This window comes from Vulpes lagopus, chromosome 3 (assembly GCF_018345385.1).
Source record: "Vulpes lagopus strain Blue_001 chromosome 3, ASM1834538v1, whole genome shotgun sequence".
Classification (NCBI taxonomy): domain Eukaryota; kingdom Metazoa; phylum Chordata; class Mammalia; order Carnivora; family Canidae; genus Vulpes; species Vulpes lagopus.
Window position 1 is genome coordinate 135,250,365 of NC_054826.1, and position 22,639 is coordinate 135,273,003.

Consider the following 22,639-nt stretch of genomic DNA (forward strand, 5'->3'; position numbering starts at 1 on the left):
GAGCTTTTTCAACTATAACAAAGTCTAAGAAAAAAGAGTCTTTAAACCAGTGTCCATTTAGTTAGAAGAAATAAACTTCATTCATCAAATCATATCAATCAATATTTACTGATTGCATATAAGGGATCTGTAATGGGCTGCCCACAGGGAGAGATTAACATATAATAAAGGGTATGGAGAAATCAGATTTAAGAAATATACATAAAGTTGTGTATAATCAACATTTATTTTTAAAAAATAAAAGAAATAGGGGCACTGGGGTGGCTCAGTTTGTTAAGTGTCTGACTCTTAGTTTTGGTGTAGGTGGTAATCTTAGGGTACTGGGATTGAGTCCCGCATGAGGATCCATGCTCAGCAGGGAGTCGGCTTGAGATTCTCTCTTCCTTTCTCTCTGCCTCTCCCCTCCGCTTGTCCTTTCTCTCTCTCTCTCTCTCTCTCAATCTCTCTCTGTCTCTCTCTCTCAAAATAAATAAGTAAATATTTTTTAAAAAAGAAAAGAAAGAAAATTACAACAACAATGAAGTATTGCCAGGATTCCAAAAAGGAAATTCGAATTCCTGTGTCCTATCCTCAAGATTCAGTAAGACTGTGGTAAGGCCTTAGAATCTATATATTTTTATTATAAATCTCAGCTGGTTATTATATATTTAGTCATAGACAATATTTTGACAGCCATTGTTCTAAAACCAGAAGATTATGAAAGAGGGTGCTTTACTAATTAAATGCAAATATCAGAGAGCAAAATAATTGCATTGCTCTGTTACTGACAACTTGACTACTATCAGCAGTTCAGAATGTCTATACAATTTACAACCAGACTTCACATAAAGAATACTAAAAAAAAAGGGGGGGGGCATACACTGAAAGAATGTGTCATGCTTTATTCTGCCAAAGACTGACTAGAATTTGGCAGACATACTTATCTATCTAGGACTTTGAAAGGAGAACAGGTATTTATCTCCACAAAACTTCAATAACATAAATAGACTGTAACCTTTGTGAGATGCCTCAGGAGACACGGACGTATAAGATGTCCCCCTCCCTATTGCTCAATAAGTAAAAACGTGGTCTGTAGAAATTTCACAGAACTTATTATTTATATACAGTAGTTTTCAAACTATTTCAGAATATGTCCAATGGAAACATACAATTACTGCAACAACAGAATTATTTGAATAATATCATTTGGCTTAGTAATGGAGGATTCTTATATGTATAAAATGTATTGCAAAAAGTAAATAAAATAAAATGTATTGCATTTTTTATACCTATCAACTTACTCATACGCTGTAAATAGATGTAAATAAATGTGAGATTATTCAACTTCTATTTTTGCACAGTGTAACTTAGAATTAATTATTTAAAATTTTACCTTTGATTTTATTCTTTTGTAATCATTAATATGTACATTCTTCTATCAATTTTTATAAAAATAGATTGGATATTGAAATGGGGAAATTAAATTTGGTGTATAATCTTTTTTCTTTTAATAGAGTCTTAAGATTAGTATATACTCTATTTCATCATTTCCACTGTTTATAAATGAATGTGTGTTAATAAACGTGTGTATATTTTAATACCACGTGCATATATTACCAACTAATGGAAATATACAAATATGTCATATAAAATACATGCTAAATTTGTTCTTAATGCTAGATGATTGAATATGGGTATCTAAGACTTTTATATTTATTATTTGATACATGGACTTAAAACAAAATTTTGCCTAAAATGTGGTGTATTTTAAAAGTACTTTAAGTCCTACAATATTTTTGTGTGGGAGCCTTATGAAAACTTTTAGTTGTGAAAGCCATTCAGTTAAATGTGTATCTCAGAATGTGAAATATCTGATGTCTGTCAAAGAAAAGATGATTTTCAATAAAGATTTTGGGTTCTAACTCAGTTGTCATCTTATTACTATTGTTTATGTCACTTAGTACTGTTTCAATGGCTTTTGATTTTATTATGTTAATCTGTATAAAAGCTTGAATAAGAGACTCATTCTAAGTAAGACAATTAGTAAGTTTCATAGCAAGAGAAACAACCACCACTACTTGATTAATAAAGATTGGCCTTGGAGAGTCACTAAACTAAGATGGATTGCCAGCAGAAAGGGAAAAACTTAGAAGAGGAAACAAAGAACACCATAATAAATAAATAGATAGATGATAGATAGATAGATGATAGATGATAGATAGATGAGATAGATAGATAGATAGATAGATAGATAGATAGATAGATAGATAGATAGATAGATAGATAGATAGATAGATAGATAATAGATAGATATAGATGGATGGATGAATATCTTGAGGGCAAAAGAAAACCAAATGACAGAGTGAAAAAGAGTAACATAAAGAGAGTGGAATTATTTAATGAAACAGTGAAAGAAGTCAAAAGCTTTAAATGTGACTAGCTCAGCCTTGACATTCTCCTCAGGTTGAACAGACTTTAGACAAGTGTCTTTTGACTACAGTCCCCCCGACCTAGACCTAGTCTTCCTAGAGCACTTAAGCCAGAAGTTATAAATTTCTTCTCTTTTCTTCTTTGAGATGTAAATCTTCTCCCAGGCTCTTACCAGTTTAACAACCCAAGGTTCTGCCAGCCATGCCTTTGAAATATAATCAGAAAAGATAATGACTGTGTCTTTCTGTCTCTGTGGGAGGATAGGAACCTAACTCTAGGAAGTTCCAATTAGCAAACACAAATGGACTAATACATTGACCTACTTCTCCCCTAGTGTCCTCCAGTACTTGCCATTTGTTCACCTCAATGCTTAGAAGCTCTCCTACCTTTTGTTTCAGCAGAATTGAGTTCAATCTTTCTGCTGTTAACAATAGTCTTGAATAAAGTCTTTCCTGCCTGTTTCACTTGCCTGGTGCAAATTTTCTTTGACAAATCTTACCAGTGCTACAAATGATAGACTCTGTTGTTATTTTAATAAAATATGTAAGGGGTATTCTTTCCTTTTCTTTCTTTCTTTTTTTTTTTAATTTTCTCCTTCTTCCTATAGGAACCTATAGGTTCTTCTCTTCATTCTTTTTTCTTATGGCATATATGTCTTTTAAATGTCACTATCTGGCTAAAAAGGTCATTGACCCAGTTATGACAACAATTATGCTGGAAATCAGAAGTGAGATGTCATAATTCTCCTTTCAGTATTTCAGATTTTACCACAGGTGACAAATGTTTTTGACAAATATTCTATTCTAATATAATGGAACCCCCAGTAATACTGGATTAGGTCTGAATAATTACCTCTATCTTTAAAGTCATGAAAGGATTGAGAGGAACATATGTATGTGTGTGTATATATGTACATGTACATATATATTTAAATAATACTTTCTTTTTCTACTACTACTCAATAGTAGTAGAAAAATAATACTACTTTTAATAAAAGTACTTGTTAATAAAAGTACTAACAATAGTACTTTTAAATGATTTTTTAAAAAATATTATTCCTTATTAATTCTACATTCAAAAACTTCACAAGGCCTAATTGCAGTTTTTTCAGATTACTTTGAAGCAAATTATTGTTTCTAACTCTCTGTTTATAGTTTTCTCCTCCTAGTCCATTTCTTTCAATTCTCATTTTCTGTATTTCTAAGCATTTCCCTTATGTTTTCTTAAGAACAGACCCTGTAATCCCTAGGAGATCAGTACTCCCTGAAGTTTGATTTTCATCCTGATTAGCTATACCAAGATTCAAACTGTGATCTGTGTTGAACACTGGGTCTATCCTACTTACACCCTGGTGAGTTGAGCTCAGAAGCTATTTGTTAGTTTGGTTAAAATGCAGTAATAGATTTGCTATATAAAATTTCTATTAAATATATGTGATTCCTTGAAAAATAAGTAAATAAAATAATAAAATTAAATTAATAATTGAATTAAATTAATAAATTAAAAATAAGTAAATAAAAAATAAGTAAAACTACATGAAATATTCTAAATAATTATAACAAGCAGTTATTTCCCTTCCATTAGAATTAATGAGTAGTTAGTAGTTTTGTAAAGTTTTCTGAGTTGTTCAGAAAAGAAGTATATTTTTAAAAATTAAAAAACTCAGGGTTATACCTTCCAAACATGAAGAAAAACATAAAACCTCTCCAAACCTACCCTAATTTTTAATGCCTTCAAAGAGATCAGCTCATTAAAAATTAGGACCATCTTATTATACTCAATTTATTTTAAAATTATATTGTCCTTTATTATCAGCTTCCACTGATTTCTCAACCATAAGATTAAATCTGTTTTAGTCTATCCTCTTCATACAATTTGAACATTATATTCATGGCATTGATTTTCATTTTTGCAAATTTATCCAACCATGTCTTAGTTCTTAAAGTTCCAACATGTATTGTAAAAAAAGACTTAGCTTAACATAGATAAACATTATTGCCCTTTTCCACACTTTAATTGGTCTATTTTCAGGCACTTCTTTCATTATTATTGACTTATATTCTTTTACATTTTTAAAAATTTCCTCTAGATTCGATTCTATGTTTACATCTTACGTGAAGTCAAATTGGACATGGAGTATTTAAATCATCACTTAAAAGGTGATTGTTGGGGATCCCTGGGTGACTCAGCAGTTAAGCACCTACCTTGGCCCAGGGCGTGATCCTGGAGACCCAGGATCAAGTCTCACATCAGGCTCCCTGCACGGAGCCTGCTTCTCCCTCTGCCTGTGTCTCTGCCTCTCTCTCTCTCTCTCTCTCTCTCTCTCTCTCTCTCATGAATAAATAAATAAATAAAATCTTTAAAAATAAATAAATAAAAGGTGATTGTTAAGTATTTTATGATATTACACCTGCTTCATTCTCAAAATATTGTTTATGATTTTCACACTTTGTGAACAATATCCCTCATCAAATACAATTAACTCACAAATTTAGAATGTAAAAGCTAAATTGTCCATCAAAAATAGGAAAAATTTTGAAACTCTGAAAATTTATTGATATTTAAGTTTAAAAAAGTTACAACATAATGATTATAGTTATAATAATGATTAAGCACAATCGAAGGCTTAGTCTGTGATTAGGACTTTTATAAGTGCTTTATGTATTTTAACTCATTTGATCCTCCAACTAACACTAAAAGTTAACCCTCCATCATACAAATATGGTGGTGATCCCAAGAGATAGATGCCACCCATGTTAAGGGAAAAACTATGAAATTTGTGATATTCTTAGTTGCTTTTATTTACATTTAAGGTTTCTATTCATTGTTTTGGATTGAAAAACAAGACTTTTCTATGCTCTCCATTTTCTTTATTTTGAATTAGAAAGGTCCCAAACAAAGTTATAGACTAGACAGTAGTTGTTTCTTTAAAAGCAATGGGATCCCTGGGTGGCGCAGCGGTTTGGCGCCTGCCTTTGGCCCAGGGCGTGATCTGAAGACCCGGGATTGAGTCCCACGTCGGGCTCCCGGTGCATGGAGCCTGCTTCTCCCTATCTCTGCCTTTCTCTCTCTCTCTTTCTCTCTCTCTCTCTCTCTCTCTGTGTTGTGTGACTATCATTAATTAATTAATTAATTAAAAAAAATAAAAGCAATGTGACATAGCAGTATAACAGTATTTGTGCCAATATGAACATTGTTTAAATATACAACTATTTTTTACTAATTTATTCAATAGCTTATGCAAGTTTCCAGTATAATATCAGTGTTTTCCCTCCTACATAATGGTATTGGAAGGCTGTGGGTGTTGTGAATAGTAAGTAAAATAACTTTATATAAACTCACTACCGTAGAGAAGAAAATTTATAAAAGTCCCTCTTTCTTTCCTTCAAGTGTTAAAGCTTTCCCACGACCAGTTTTCCTTCCTTCAGTACATTACATGCCCGAGGAATTACTTTTTTCCTGTTATTGTTTTGGGGAGCATTCCATATATTTGAATCATTAGAGCTGAGTTAAGGAAATCACTTATTTTTATGACCACAGTTAATATAAAATGTATTGTGTAAGACACACACAATATTTAGTTTGAAGTGTGCACATATGACAAAATGAAAGAATTTATGGCATAACCAAATTAAAGGAAAGGTTAAAATAAACTGGAAAAAAATATGGTTTCAGGAATATTTGAAAAAGGGACTCAGATTCTGTCACTAATCTCTTTCTAATACCATAGCTGTGTCTATGTGTGTACAGTAAAGAATTTAGTCTAAATTGCAGTTTGGCCTTTGTGCTTGGGTTCTGGAAGGTAATCGCTAAGTCTTTGGGATGCCATGCTTGTTAGTGTGATTTTGTTTGGATCACCCAGGTATTTTAATAGTGCAATTTAGGATGGAACTGGCCACACAAGATAATCTAACAATATGATATAGGGTCAGGGCTTTGGGTCACATGGTATAAGCTTGACCTCTCAAGGGGATTGGAGACTGTGATCAGTTACTTGGGGAGTCAATTTTGTCCATGAGGGAGTCCCAATAAAGACTCTGGACTCAAGACTCAGGTGAGCTTTCCTGCTGGCAATACTCCACATACTATCCTACAGCAATGCCAGGAACATAACATTGTCCATGATGTCACAGGGAGAATACAATGGGAAGATCCATGTTCGGAACTTTCTTGGACTCTGCCATTTCTCTGCCCTTGATGACCTTAATCCTTCTCTTTTCGCTGTCATAAATCTTAACTATGAATGTAACAGTCTTCAGTGAGTACTTCAAGCCTTTCTAGGGAATTATTAAGCCTAAGGATGGTTTAGGGTATCCCCAAAGTTGCAAAGCATGAGGAGAGAGAGCAGCCTTTTTGAACTCCTCCTTAACTTTGCAATTTGTCAGTTTTATACATTTAATGCCTCGTGGGAAATATATCCACCGAGAACATTTGATTTTCTATACTGTGATAGAAATGATATATTCAGCATATTCTTCTCCTCTCCCTATCTTACCAGTCAACATTTTCTAGCCTCTTGTAGATATTGGTAAGATTATGTGCCTAGTTTCCATCACTGGACAAAGAGCACAAGTCAGACCTAACATCAAGGCCCAGACCGTTAATTATGGGAATGTCTTCTTCAAAGTCCTTCTCATTTTACATCCAACTATCAGCTAGATGCCACTAAGGCAATCTCAAATATATATATATGAAAGATTCTAGAAAGGAAGAAAAGTGGAAGGCTAAAAATTCTGTATGCAACATCTGCTTCCTGAGCCACAACCACCTGGCAACAATGACTTTGGTGTGAGTGAAAATTTTATCTTTATGTTGTTAAATCAGATTTTGGAATTTGTTATTCAGCATAATGTAGCATAACTTGACTAAACCATCATACCCATGCTCAACCAATCTAGAGAGAATGACCACTCTCTGTCTCTTTATTAAATTCAGGGAAAGGCACACTGATTGGCCTAATTTGAGTTCAGGGACATAACCTCACCCCCACCTCCACCCCCACTTTCCACTGCCTGAAAGAGAGTGCCTGCTCAGCTTGTACTAGCATAAAGGACTCCACTGGAAATATATAATGAAGAGGAAAAGAAGGTCTTAAAAAAAATAGGTGCTAGGCAGTTAATCTTATTTTTGTTCATTATTATGGAGTTTGGGATTCTGGTTTTGTTTCTAAGATGATTTGCTGCTACTAAAATTTATGTCTGCTCTGAATGAATGTTCATTTTATTGCTATATGAAATATGCAAATTGTAAATCCAAGCCATATTTCATCAAGGCAAATAATATCTATTATTCTGAATGTATATTTGAATGTATAGGCATGAAACTTTGGTCACCTATGTGTTAATTACTCCCTACTTTTACCTGCATTGATTGTTTCCAGTTGCATCTATGTAGAGGAGTTAAATTTAATCAAAAGTAAAAGGCATGATTGATCCAATCAGCCTGCTCAGTCTGTATGGGGCACTTGAGATCAAGGTGGGGCTTTCAAGTTTAATTAAATCCAGCAGTCTTGTATACTTTAAGTTTAGTATTTACACATGCCCTACCTTTAGGCTTGATTTTTCTCCCTCCCACTTTGAACTTACTCACTGTTTTAGTTTGTTTAGCTACAACATTTGATCTCAGATAGAAGCCAGACATTTCAGAATTTGTTCATGAGGTACAAAGCTTTATTAAGATAATCACAAATATAATAGGCTCTGCACCTTCTTTAAAATGCTTAGTAATATGTTTCACATCTTCCCAGCAGCAAACTGCAAATGGAAAGTAAATGGCATCAAAAATGTTGATAGGCATCAAAAATAAGGACAAACATTATATGGTCTCATTCATTCAGGGAATATAAAAAAATAATGAAAGGGATTACAAGGGAAAGGAGAGAAAATGAGTGGGAAATATCAGAGAGGGAGACAGAACATGAGAGACTCCTAACTCTGGGAAACGAACAAGTGGTAGTGGAAGGGGAGGTGGGTGGGGGCTTGGGGTGACTGGGTGACAGGCACTTAACGGGATGAACACTGGGTGATATGCTATATGTTGGCAAATTGAACTCCAATAAAAAAATAAAAAACAATAATAATAAAATGTTGAGAGGGGCAGCCTGGGTGGCTCAATGATTTAGCGCTGCCTTTGGCTCAGGGCATGATCCTGGAGGCCCGGGAGCCTGCTTCTCCCTCTGCCTGTATCTCTGTCTCTGTCTCTGTCTCTCTCTCTCTCTCTCTCTGTGTGTGTCTCATGAATAAATAAATAACATCTTTGAAAAACAAAAACAAAAAAGTTGATAGATTTCAACTATATAAGAGTGCTGAGAAAACTAATCATAGTTTTCAAGCTAAATATTAAGGTACTGATCTTCTTATATCAGTCTGACTCATTGCTGGTTGCTTGCACAAGTACTATATCATCTTGTTTTCCCATCTCTATAAAGCAGGTATTAATTCTTAACTGTAAAGAACAAAGTGATGGTTCCCAGAGGGGAGATAGACAGGAGAATGGGTTAGATAGGTAATGGGGATTAAGAAGCATACTTCTGAGGAGCAACAAGTGTTGTATGCAAGCGACGAATCACTAAATTGTACACCTGAAACTAGTATTATACTGTATGTTAGCTAACTGGAATTTAAATTAAAACTTGGGAAAAAATAAGGTAGGTATTATTAGCTTGACTACAAATGAGGAAATGGAAACCCAGAGTGATGAAGTAATTTAGCTCTGTTTATGCACTTAGTGATTGTGCCCATTTCAAAATCTTGCCATTTGAAATTAAATGAAATTAAATTTAGTATTGGCATGGCTTTTAAATGAATTTAAATGAAACGACAACTATTAGATTCATGAAAGATTATTAAACATGAGAGATATTATATGTTAAAATATTGATTTCCTCGAAGGAAAACCTTAATGCCATTGCTTTTTGAATGGGAGATTCCGGAGTTAAGTATACATTATTTGAAAGGTATTTCTCTATTTTAAGCTATTAGAGTAAGTCTTCTGTAATAGAGATTTGAACTATTCTTGAATAATACTGAAACATTTTACTCATACTTGTAACTATATTTTCATAACATATACTTAGGCAATGCATTTTAGAATGACTTTTGATTTTAGTGAATTTGCTAAAAGAAAAAAAACTTTTGAAAAATTACTAAAATCTATGATGTTTGTAACTACAGCTTAAAGATACTTTTTATCTTATGAAAAATAAAAAATAAAAATAACTGCCATGTACTGATGGATTATATCCATTACTAGTTCATTCATCCTTTACCTTACCAAATATGGGAGCTACTCAAAATTAAGTTCCAGGCTACCTTTTTAAGTCTGTTCCCTTTTCTTCGGTATTCACATATAACTTTTTCTCAATATTTTTTATTCATTTTCTTCAAAGGGCTTACATATTTTGAATCAGTTTTATAAAAATGTTAGAACTTTTCAAGGACATTTTGTAGTTAGCTTATTTTTTATAACTTAAACAGAAATAATGTCTCTAATGTACTAACTGCCTTTTAATAATTTCATGCAAAGATAAAATTACTTAATATAAATCATATATTTTATTATTACCAGGTATAGAAACTTTAGGACACTGAAATTCATTAGTTGTATTGTCTGGGAAGAAAAATTGCAATATATGAAAATATATTGCAAATAAAGACAGTTTCAACTTATCTCTGATCTTACAGATCCTTTCCTTCACTTGGAAAATGGTGATAATAAATTCAAGATCAAATAGCTATTCTGAGGCTTGAGAGTACACACACACACACACACACACACACACTTAGTACACAGTTGAGAAGGACATAGGTGATTATAGTTAAGCAAATGGGTAAATGAGATAATTTCAGATATTCATTCTGATCTAAAATGTAAATTAATTGAGTGTAACTAGTGATGATGAAAAACCTACTTTAATTGATGGAAGAAGAGAAATGACATTTTTGCTAAGGAGTAGAATATGGGGTGTTAATGGATATTTAAGAAGAGGAACATACTTTTAGTGGGTAGAAGAGCCAACAAACTCTGAAACTGCAATAGAATTTCAAGTCAATTTTATGTTTGTTCTAGAAGTTGTGCTCATAACATTAAGTATATCCAATCATCACAGCTATAGTTTTTTTTTCAGGTAAATTCAGCCTTGTAAATACTGGTATGTAGAGTAAGTAAATAGCTAAGTGGTTCTAACCACAGTTGCTGTGCTGCTTCTTCCTTAGTTGACTATAAGGAGGAATAAAAAGAAAAAGACCACTCAGTAGTGTGTGCATAGGACTTCATGTATGAAAGACGTGAGTAATTATAAAGAAGGGTAGAGGTTAAAGGATAAGCAGTTCTCTTGAAGTAAAGAATTGAATGGCAAAGGGCGTTTGAATTTATATTGAATCTATATTCTAAAGAAGTGTCCATCCAGTTCAAGTTCTATTTTGCTAATATGAACTACAAAATTTGTCTCTACAAGAACAAAAGTTATAAATATAGAGCATATAATTAGTATGAAAGACATAAATATAAAGTCTCTGCTTGGTATTCAATTGCCAAATGACATTTGTCAAGTTAAAAGGACGCAGGAACACATGTAGGCCTGAATAAGGCAGAGATGCCAAATGCTGGGTAAAAGAGAGGATGTGTGCAGTGCTTGTCTACCTGTAGTTTTGCAACCCTCACAAGTTCACCACTAAATTCAACAACTTCCTTATTCAACAGTTTGCTTTTCCTCTATACAGGGCACATAGTATGTTCTGCTTCTATTTATCCAATACTTCCGAGTGCTAACACAGGTGAATGACAAAAATAACAAAATAGGAATTTCAAAAAATAAGTATGATAAAATTTGCTATTTTTTTTTTAAGTTGGAAAGAGGGCAAATGGAAATTGATAGGAAAAGAGTGAAGGAAGGGGAAAGAATATAATATGGTGAAGGCATGGATAGGACAACGGATACTTATAAAATCTAGGAGAAGAGGAGTGAAAGAAAAGCTAATCCAGGTTAGATAGACACAAAAGAAAAAAATAGGGAGACTGTTCCTATGAAATTAAGGGGATAGAGTTAGTTAGGAGGACATTTTTTTCTGCCTAAAGGAACAAAGACTGTTTTATGTGGTATAGAGAATATATCAGTATTAATAATAAGATTAACTCTCTTAGAAGCAAAGACATTCTACTGTCACATTGCTCAGACTAGAATAATGGGCAAAACACACCAAACATACACAACACACACACACACACACACACACACACACACACACACGCGATCTTTATTTTTTTTTTTTTCAGTTTAAATTACTACTGAAAGCTCAGCTGCTCACCTAATAACCTCACCTAATCTAGTAGTACTTGCAACACTAGAAAAAGCTTATGTCTGTTGCCTTTTTAAGCTTTAATCTGACCTCAGCTGTTTGGATCATATTTTAGTGTAAAGAGACCATGTCATTTGGGGGATGACTGGTTTTATGTCATTTGAGAAACCAGAATCACCTCAAGATGACATTTCTTTTTTCCTTTGACACATTCCCTTTTTCTTTTTCAAAACCACAAAAATCAAAAGAAATGCTGAAATCTCCTTCTTTTGTGTTTTCCAACTTGCTTTCCTAGTACTGTTCAAAACAGTGACCTTAGAATTCTAAAAAGTCTAAAAATGATTTGGAGAAAACTTTCCAGCTGATGTTGTTTGATATGTTTTCAGACCAAGACGTTGCAGACGGAATCTCAAGCTAATTGAAAACTCCACAGGCGCAAATTTTTGTGTAATGAACTAAACTAAATGACCCATTACAATGACTGGAGTGAATATAATTTGGTGCCAGAAATTCCCAAGTGTACCCCACTCATTCTCTAAAACTAAATACACACAAGCCAAGCATCATATGCATTGTAGTTGATTTTGGTGACTATTATAATTTTTCTCTTGTTACTTGATGTTCCAGCTGTGAAGAAGGTGAATTAGTTAGCCATTTCATGTAATTTGAACTGTTAGATAAAGGACTCTTCTAAAATATCATTCGAAGATTTGTCATAAAGAATTCATTCTCAATTCACACATGCAACAATTATTCATTCTTTTATTCATTCATCCAGGAACCGCTCCTTAAGCTTCTCCCTAAGTTTAGTGCCTAAAATAGGCACTATTCTAGGTCCCAAAGATGTGGCTCTGAGCAGAATAAATGTCCTGCTGCAGCAGAGCTTATACTTACACATATAAACTGATTTAAAAAGGAGAATATATCATTAACGCAAGTAAGGAAATGACAAAAGTAGTGGCAGCAAGAATCTCTAGGGCACTACACACTCTGCAGGGCTGTATCTACTCATCATCAAAAATACAGTACATTGGGACACCTGGGTGGCTCAGTGGTTGAGCATCTGCCTTTGGCTCAGGGCATGATCCTGGGGTCCTGGGATCAAGTCCCACGTCAGGCTCCCTGCATGCAGCCTGCTTCTCCCTCTGCCTGTGTCTCTATGTCTCTCATGAATAAATAAATAAAATATTTTTTAAAAATACAGTAAATCTCATGAACCCCTACCAAAACCATGGTAGGATAGGAATAATATTAAAAGTATTGACAAGAATCACCTTCAGAAAGAATGACAGCAACTGAGCAACGTTTACTATAGTTGGGATCATGAACTGCTGAAACTATAGAAAGATCATTGATTAAATATGCAATTAAAATTAAAATATAAATAAGGGACATTTCTGTCAACCACAAAAATATCTATAGTATTATAATAGTAGCTTCCCCCAGACTAGAAGTTCATAAATCAGCCTGAGCTATAAATTGGCCTGGATTTGGAAGCTAATTAGAAATTGAGTAATCATGACAAGAAGAAAATGATTCTTCCTTTTCTTTTCTGAAATCAAGAGATGATTTCAGAAAACATTATCTGATATTCCTTTATTTAGTTTTTCCTCAGCAGTAAAATAGCTGAGAAAGAACCACAAACTAATTTCATAAACAGAGCCAATTATATCATAATTTATGTCATGATAAAGACAGAAAATTCTTATAAGTTACCTTTCCATGAGAATAAAGAAAAACTCAGAAGATCGCAATCGACAAAGATCACATGATCAGTGATGAGCTGGCTCTCTTGATATTGTAAATGGTCTTCAAGTTCTCAAAATTGCATCAATTCAAGGTGATTACTCCTTTAAATATGAATGAATGAATAAATGTGTGGGTACCTGCACGTGTATGCAGGCCTAAACACACACATCGTAACGTAATTGTTGTTTCTTTCCACAGAAAGTGACAATCAGTTGAAAAGGGAAATGACACTGAATGTGAAGTAAAAAAAAAATATCATTTGCTCGATAGTGGTACTTGGAGATGACTGTGGAAAGGCACATACCAAAATAGTAAAGGTTCAAATCTGCCGACATAGAAAATGAGATGGCATAGAATGGTCTCTATTCGTTGACTTACTTTTCCCTGTGACTATTACACATCAATTAATGAACTATATGAAGGACAGTCATATTTTTAAAAGATACAGTTTAATATATTTAAATGAGGTATGTAGTGGTCCATAGATACAAATCTAGATTTTAAGAATAGCTATTTGCTTTTCAAATTAATTTAATTATAATGTGTCTTAAATGTTAAATCTCATACTCCAATATTTATGATGCAAAAAAGGGAAAAAAACAAAATGAAAAGCCATCTTCCTGGTTGCTTCATCAATATTATAGATTAAAAATATCTTTATTTCACGTTAATAAGATTACCTCTTTCTTTTTTTTTTAAGATTTTATTTATTTATTAGTGAGAGGCACAGAGGGAGAGAGAGAGAGAAGCAGAGACACAGCAGAGGGAGAAGCAGACTCCATGCAGGGAGCCCAATGTAGGACTCCATCCCAGGTCTCCAGGATCAGGCCGTGGGCTGAAGGCGGCGCTAGACCGCTGAGCCACCTGGGCTGCCCAATAAAATTACTTCTTACAGCTTGCATCTTTGGTTATCAGATTGATTATTGTACAAAATAATATTAAATTAAATGTTAGATTTTTAATACCCACAGGTATTCAGTGAAATCAAGTGCTTTCAACTAATTAAGTTCTTTTTCTAATTCACTTATTTATTGCATGATTATTTAAACTATTACATTTTCTTTGTCAGCACTCTGAAAAAAATCTTAACTGATTTTATAATGTTTTACTCAAAATTTGGAATATGCTACTTTTCTATCCCAAATTTGAAGAAAACAAATCTCCCTTTTATTTGTCTTTTTGTCAGCTATATATTGTTTGAAGGTGTCACGTGAGTTTTGACATTATCATATAAACAGAAATAGATCACATCATGTCTTATCTAGCAATACTTTTGTCAAATTAATTTTAGTTGGAGTATAAGGTAGATCCATGCATATATATGTGTGAAGAGATTTTTCAAGGCATATTTCAAGATTGCTAGTATTCATTTCTCACCAAAATAACATGAAACTCAAACATGGTTATTATATTTTCAGTGAAAAATGAATACTGTCTCAACAGGATGCTAATACTGGTAAGACCACAGATCATTTACAGAGAAGTTGAAGAGTAATAGAATTGGGCTGGTATACCTAATTTGTGTCTTTTTCCTGAATTATTATTATTTTATCTGTCATTTGGAAAATAGCAATATGACATTAGAAAACAAAAAATTCTACATCGGAGCCCTTAATTCAACATCAGATTCTTATAGATATCTGCCTTTATAAAAGATACATTTTAAAAAAGCCTTGTCCATCTTGTATTGTGCTCAGTATTGCACTAGATTCCTTAACCCATTTCACTTACCTGAAATTGTTTCATTTTAAAAATACAATATTTTGAACCATTATTACATGATATTTTTTATATCTTATCCAATATTTTGTTCTAAAGAAAACCTGGCATTTATTAGGATTTTTTTTTTTACTGAACCACATGTCATGCATATTTCACATATATGAGTGAAATAATTTTGAATTAAACTTTGAACATTAAGATGACAGATATTAATCTTTAAAAAGAATAAGTTACTTTCCCAGTAAGGAGTTACTAGAATGGGAATCCATGTCTGACTTCAGAATCAAAGCTCTTCATACTCCATTTCTGATAAGGTTATTAAAATCAGACCAATGGACTCCTACTGAGAACTAAACGTGATGAAATTTTAAAACAAGAAATAAAAAATAAGCGGAGAGAGGCAGAAAAGAAGAATCAACCAAATGGCCCTTTGAGGAGGGGTCAAATCTTAGAGAAGGAGAAGGGAAGCCACTAAAAGATGTGAACCATAATTTTGCAGTTACTCTCTCCTTCAGACCGTTTTCAAATCTGTTACCCATGGAGAGACACTGAGCATGCATGCAAAATATTTAAACTGAAATGGCAATGAAAAGGAAGACAAGGAACTGAGTATCCCATTCTGCTTTTTTCTTTTAAAATTTTATTCTGATTTCTAAAGTGCATAGGACAGAAGGCAAAGAATGGGAGCAGACTTGTTGAGGAGTAGACAATTTGAAGGTTTCTGGTAAATGAGTATGTATTTGAACTATTTTGAAATGTCCCTACATTTGTCCATATGCAATTAGATATTCCCTCTTAAGTGGCTCTAAAGTATTTTGTACACACATCTGTTAACGTCACCTTTGTTAATGCATTTTAATTACGTTTTACACGTAAGACCATTCTCTCCCACCAACTTCTACCAGCCTGTGCTCCTGTAGGGGTAGAGATCTCATTTCAATCATTTATTTCATGATATAAACAGCATATGTAACAGATATGCTTTCTGGACATATGATGATGGTAGTTGTGAGTCCTAGAATAATAAAAAGGCTTCACAGAAGTATGAGATGTAGGCCAATTCTCAAATGATATTTAGGTAGAAGATAATCAAAAGTTATGAGAACTTTAAAAAAAAGTTATGGGAACTTCAAGGTGTAGCATAGAGAATATAATCCATAATATTGTAACAACATTGTATGGACACAGATGGTGACTACATTTATTGGGGTGAGCACTGAGTAACGCATAAAATTGGTGAATTAATATGTTGTACACTTAAAACTAATATAATATTGTATGTCAACTACACGTCAGTAATAATAAAAACAACAACAATAAAATATATGGGAAGTAGGCTCAGAGATTGCCAAATTTTCTAACTACCAGGCCAAGGAATTCTGACATTTTTCTGAAGGCTTTCTTAAGAATTTCTAATGTCATTAAACATTTTAAAGAAAACAGAAATGAGATAGAAGCTTTTAATAAACTGAGCTAGTTTTGCTCTAAATTGTTCTCACCTATAATCTAGGATGTTAAAGAAGTTTTAAATTGTCCTTAGTTTTAAAATATAATGCCCCTAGTAAATAATGCACTAAGCATTAAGCTTTAGATAAGGTTTTTGTATTCCTTTAACTGAATTTTTATGCTGACAATTTAGTAACTAATATATGTATTATGTTAAAAAGAATTATCTCTTCAATAATATATGACTTATTTTCTGGTGGATGCAGAATTTTTCTATGTCACAAAATCAACCGGAACCCAGAAAATAGCACCACTATCTTGTTACTGGCACTAATATCTAAGTATGATCATTGTTACTTTTTTGCCTAAATATATATATATTGTCTTGGTTATTTGCGCAATGTTAGTGATAAAAAATTCCATCACTGACATTTTAGAAAACAGAATAGTCAAACATTCCCTGTCGCTCTAATTAAAAAATAAATGGATCATTCATGATAAAGTTTCTATTTTAAACAGAACACTTAAAATTATATTAAGAAGAATTTTAAATTTAATTTGTAAATTTAAGAAACAATCCTGGTATCTCTGAGTACTGCCTTTGTGTGAAAAAACTATACATATGTTTAGGTACTTTGACAAAAAAAATATGTGTATATATAGTTTTCTACCTTTTTAAAATTAAAGTGTTATTCTTCTAACGATCTGACAACTCACATAAATTCTGAACTACTTTTATGGGTGCTTTTCCATTATTTTTTGTTGCTTGCTAATTACTTTTCTTGCCCAATTTCATTTGCAGTTTGAATAAATAAACTGTTACTTTCTGCCTCTGGGTTACTAGAGGAATAGTCAATATGCAGCTGTAATAAAATCATAAATTTCTCTGAACAGGCAATTTCCAACTTATACTTCCACAGAGGGTTTTTAAATCTTTACTGTTAGAGAAACAACTTTATGAAACCTGCAAAGTTTTATGCTAATTTATGAAGCTTGGATTCAATGAAGATGGAATCAAATGATTGGTCGTTATACTTTGACATTGCAAAGAAAAATTGTACTGAAAATAAAAATGGACCCTTTTCTCACATTTATTTGACATATATTCCTCTCAAAATCAGTGAACGGGAGAATTGGTTTTGGTAGTGATCATTTAACTGTATGTTATTTGTGTGTCATCCAACTCAAAGGTTTGATAAACTTGGCTAATTTTAATAATTGATATTCAAAGTCAAATTTTTTTTTGTTTTCTATTTTTGTCCCAATGCAATAGTAAATCAGTAAAGCATATCCACTATAACCAACAACTTCAGCCTTTAGTTTTTCGTTAATAAAATCCTAAATAAATTTTAAGGCATGTCTGTATTTCCAACTGAATTTGTTAGTGCTGAGATTTAAAAAATACATATATAAAATCTCATTCACAAAAAAAATAATAAAATAAAATAAAATGTCATTTACAACATGATAAAATATATGGTAAAACTTAGAATCCTTTAAAGAAAAATGCATTTTTATTTGCACTTGTGAGCTTTAGTGATATTTTTCTTTTGAATATTCAACTTCACAAAGAGACATATCACAAATATACATACATACATCACAAATATAATTTTGCATAAATGATTGTGGAATATTCAATAACATAGTAAAATATATTTATAATTTTGGGTGAAGAAACTGTGAGGCATAAACCCTCTCAAATGAAATTTGGCTTTTGAAACTTTATTCTAAGCAGATATATTTTAATTATTCAGAATTATCATATTTGTTTCTAAAACATTCTAGTAAGAAATGCTTTCTTGAAATACAAAGGCATATTCCAGATAATCAATTTCTCTAAAATGATGCTAAAGACTGGATCTTACTCTCTGAACCTCTTAAGGGTCAGATAAAGGACACATACTACCTCTTAAAGCAATTAGGTGACTCTCTTCTTTTGGCAAAATCTCTATTTAAAGTCTAACATGGAGGTGATAATGTCCTAGATAGTCTCCCTTATTCAACATTTGGATATATTTCTTCGGTCTCTGCTAAGGCTCCCCACCGGTTCTGGCTTTTAATAACATTAAAATGCACATAAGTTCAGCAATTTCCATTTACATGGGAGGAAAGGAAGAAGAAGGCTTCCAGGCCTATTAGTATAGGAAGATGTTTATAGAGAAGGGTCACACTCCTGGGGTCATTGTTCTGAAAACTTTTGGATAATTAGGCCAAAATTTGCATAAACATCAGAAATTTGGGATGCTCATCTGAAAAGAGCTGTATGAAGTCATTTGCACAGTATTACTGTGATGAGCACCAAGGGGCTCTAGCCATGAGCTCGTGTATCTTATTGATTATAACAAAAGAATAAGGAAAAGTTGACTAAAAGCAGAAAATGTGATATACATAAAATAATTAAAGAAAAATAGAGGGATTATGGAATATAAAATTATAAATAGACATAAAAATTAAAAGACATGAGAGAAAAGGGAATGACTGCAGAAAGGTATACTATATTCTGAGAGTAAAAAATATTGGAAAACAAAAATAAATCACAATAAATCAAGTTTAGATTAACTCAAAGTGATTCTGTATACATTAGTAATGATTATGAGTTATATGATAATTTGTAAATATTTCATAATGGCCAATATGAATTTCCAGGTAGAACAATAAAAACTGCTGTGTAATTTTCTGGTACTTATGTTTAGAAGGACAATTGGGGGGCAGCCCAGGTGACTCGGTGGTTTAGTGCCACCATCATCCCCGAGCCTGATCCTGGGACCCAGGATCGAGTGCCATGTCAGGTTCCCTGCATGGAGCCTGCTCCTCCCTCTGCCTGTGGAGGGGCCTTTTTTTTTTTTTTTTCTTTTTTTTTTTTTTCTCTCCTATTAGGGTACAAGTGCTGGATTGTGTTTTTGTGTGAACTACTGATGACTTAGTTTATGTGGAGGAGCCTCACATGTCCCTGTTTGTTTGTTTGTTTGTTTTTTAAGGTTTTTAAAATTTATTCATGCCAGACATAAACAGAGAAGCAGAGACAGAGGCAGAGGGAAAAGCAGGCTCCCCATGGGGAGCCTGATGCGGGGCTCAATCCTGGGACCCTGGGATCATGCCTGAGTCGAAGGCAGACACTCAACCACTGAGCCACCCAGGCATCCCCACGTGTCCCTGTTTCTATACCGTGGTGTTTGGTCTGTGAGGGGGAGCAGCTCTATGCCAGGGCCCTCAGCTGGGGTGCAGAGGCCACCTGCAGGTGTGGGCTTTCCCTCGAGCTGCATCTTACCCACTGTTGTTCCTCTTCCTCAGTCCCTACCCAGTCCCAAAACATACCCTGCTGTCTGTTCTTGGAGCTCTCTAGTCACTGCCACATACTCTGGGGAATTCATTTTTCTCTTTTTTTTTTCCCAGAGTCTCAAGTCAGACGAAGAAGCTGAAAGTGCTAAAGAACCTCAGAATGAGTTGTTTGAAGCACGAGGTAAAGCCACAGCTTCATGGTTGGTGCTCCTTCCTTACCTTTGACCAGTGTTTTGAAGTTCAGGGAACTGGGTCATGGTCAGTGAGCCAGCCATGTGCAATTTCCTGAGAAGCTTGCGGTGTGGGTGGTGTCTCTGGTGGGTCCCTGTTCCAGAAGTAGTTCCAGCTGGGAGGTGGTCACTTGATCTGTAGCATCTCCTGAGGTCAGGCTCTTGGACAGAGGCCCCTGCCTCTCTCTGTGTGTCTCTCATGAATAAATAAATAAAATCTTTAAAAAAAAAGGACAATTGGGATACAAACAATTAACAAACCAAAAACTTTTAAAACTATTGCTTTTCTGAATAAGTTAAAATTATTCTCTACAAAACCCAACCTAGCTTTAGTTTAATGAAAAGCTCACTTATTAGACATCAAAAGAATGGTATTGTATGCTATAAAATACATATTTACATAAACATATTGTATGAAATCCTTTTATTTAATATACTAAAAAATAAGTATATATCTTATAAATATTTTGGAATATATGAGTCAAACACTATTATCTTGTAAGAAATAATGTTTTAAAATTTATTTTAAAAATTAAATTGGTATTTTTGATAGTTTCATTAGGATTAAGAGTCCAGAGAGGGGGGCCAGCGTGGCATGATTAGTTAAATGATTGACTCTTGGTTTCAGCTCAGGTCTTGATTTCAGGGTCCTGAGACCATGACCCAGGATGGCCATTCAGAGAATGCTTGATATTCTCTCTCTCTGTCCCTCTGCTCCTCCTCACTGCTCCCTCTCTCTGGTTCTCTCTCGCTAAAATAAATAAATTGTAAAAAGAAAAAAAAAACAAGCAGAGTAAAGATTTTTCTATAACAAATCATTTCATTATTAACAAATGCTTCATCAAACTTGAAAAAAAAAAATTAGAAATCTTGCTCATTGACCAGAACAACATCATCATATACCAGGGATAATACCATCTCATTAAATACTGTAAAAATTTGTTTAGAGTTGTTGTAGATAAAACAATAACTCCCCAATGATGTCCACATTCTAACCTCCCATTCTAACCTTATCTAGGTGAGATGAGTTCAACTACAAGGATCCTTAAGAGTGAAGAGTGTGACTACAGAATGGTCAGAGAGATCCACAATTGCTGGCTTTAAAGATGGAAGAAGGAGGCTCTCTACTCCGCCCCCCCACCCCATTCAACAGGCAGCCACATCTTCTGGTGCAGGGCCAGCCGTGTCCCCAAGACATGGTGGTGAAGGTCAGAACGAACAGATTTGGCCATATTGGGCGCCTGGTCACCAGGGCTGCTTTTAGCTCTGGCAAAGTGGATATTGTCATCATCAATGACCCCTTCATTAACCTCAATTACTTGGTGTACATGTTCCACTATGATTCTACCCACAACAAATTCCACGACACGGTCAAGGGTGAGAACAGGAAACTTGTCATCGATGGGAAGTCCATCTCCATCTTCCAGGAATGGGATCCCACCAACATCAAATGGGGTGATGCTGGTGCTGAGTATGTTGTGGAGTCCACTGGGGTCTTCACCACCATGGAGAATGCTGGGGCTCACTTGAAGGGCAGGGCCAAGAGGGTCATCATCTCTGCTCCTTCTGCTGATGACCCCATATTTGTGATGGGCGTGAACCATAAGAAGTATGACAACTCCCTCAACATTGTCAGCAATGCCTCCTGCACCACCAATTGCTTGGCTCCTCTGGCCAAAGCCATCCATGACCACTTTGGCATCATGAAGGGCCTCATGAACACCGTCCATGCCATCACTGCCACCCAGAAGACCGTGGACAGCCCCTCTGGGAAGCTGTGGCATGACAGCCGAGGGGCTGCCCAGAACATCATCCCTGCTTCCACTGGCACCGCCAAGGCTGTGGGCATGGTCATCCCTGAGCTGAACAGAGAGCTCACCGGCATGGCCTTCCATGTCCCCACCCCCAACGTGTCAGTTGTGGATCTGACCTACCACCTGGAGAAAGCTGCCAAATATGACGACATCAAGAAGGTGGTGAAGCAGGCATGGGAGGGCCCCCTCAAGAGTATCCTGAGCTACACTGAGAACCAGGTTGTCTCCTGTGACCTCAACAGTGACACCCACTCTTCCACCTTCGATGCCAGGGCTGGCATTGCCCTCAATGACCACGTCAAGCTCATTTCCTGGTATGACAGTGAATTTGGCTACAACAACCGGGTGGTGGACCTCATGGTCCACATGGCCTCCAAGGAATAAGAGCCTCCTGGACCACCATCCCCAGTAAGAATAAGAGGAAGAGAGAGGCCCTCAGCTGCTGGGGAGTCCCTGCCCCAACTTAATCCCCCAACACACTGAGAATCTCCTGACCTCCAATTTATATCCGAGACCCCAAGGAAGGGGAGGGGCTTGAGGAGCCCTACCTTGTCAAGTACCATCAATAAAGTATACTGTACTACTGTACCCAGACAAAAAGAAAAAAGAAAGAAAGAAAGAAAGAAAGAAAGAAAGAAAGAAAGAAAGAAAGAAGGAGACCATAAATGGAGGAATGGAGGAGATCCCTGGA

General features: G+C 34.6%; 1 protein-coding gene across 1 annotated transcript; it reads left to right on the plus strand.

The window, feature by feature from the left end:
• Positions 1–517: 517 nt before the first annotated feature.
• LOC121487134 (glyceraldehyde-3-phosphate dehydrogenase-like) lies at positions 518–22,332 on the plus strand. Its single transcript, XM_041748573.1, has 3 exons — positions 518–580; positions 20,019–20,104; positions 21,417–22,332. Exons 1-3 carry the CDS (start codon positions 518–520, stop codon positions 22,330–22,332), a joined length of 1,065 nt encoding a protein of 354 aa, XP_041604507.1.
• Positions 22,333–22,639: the final 307 nt, after the last annotated feature.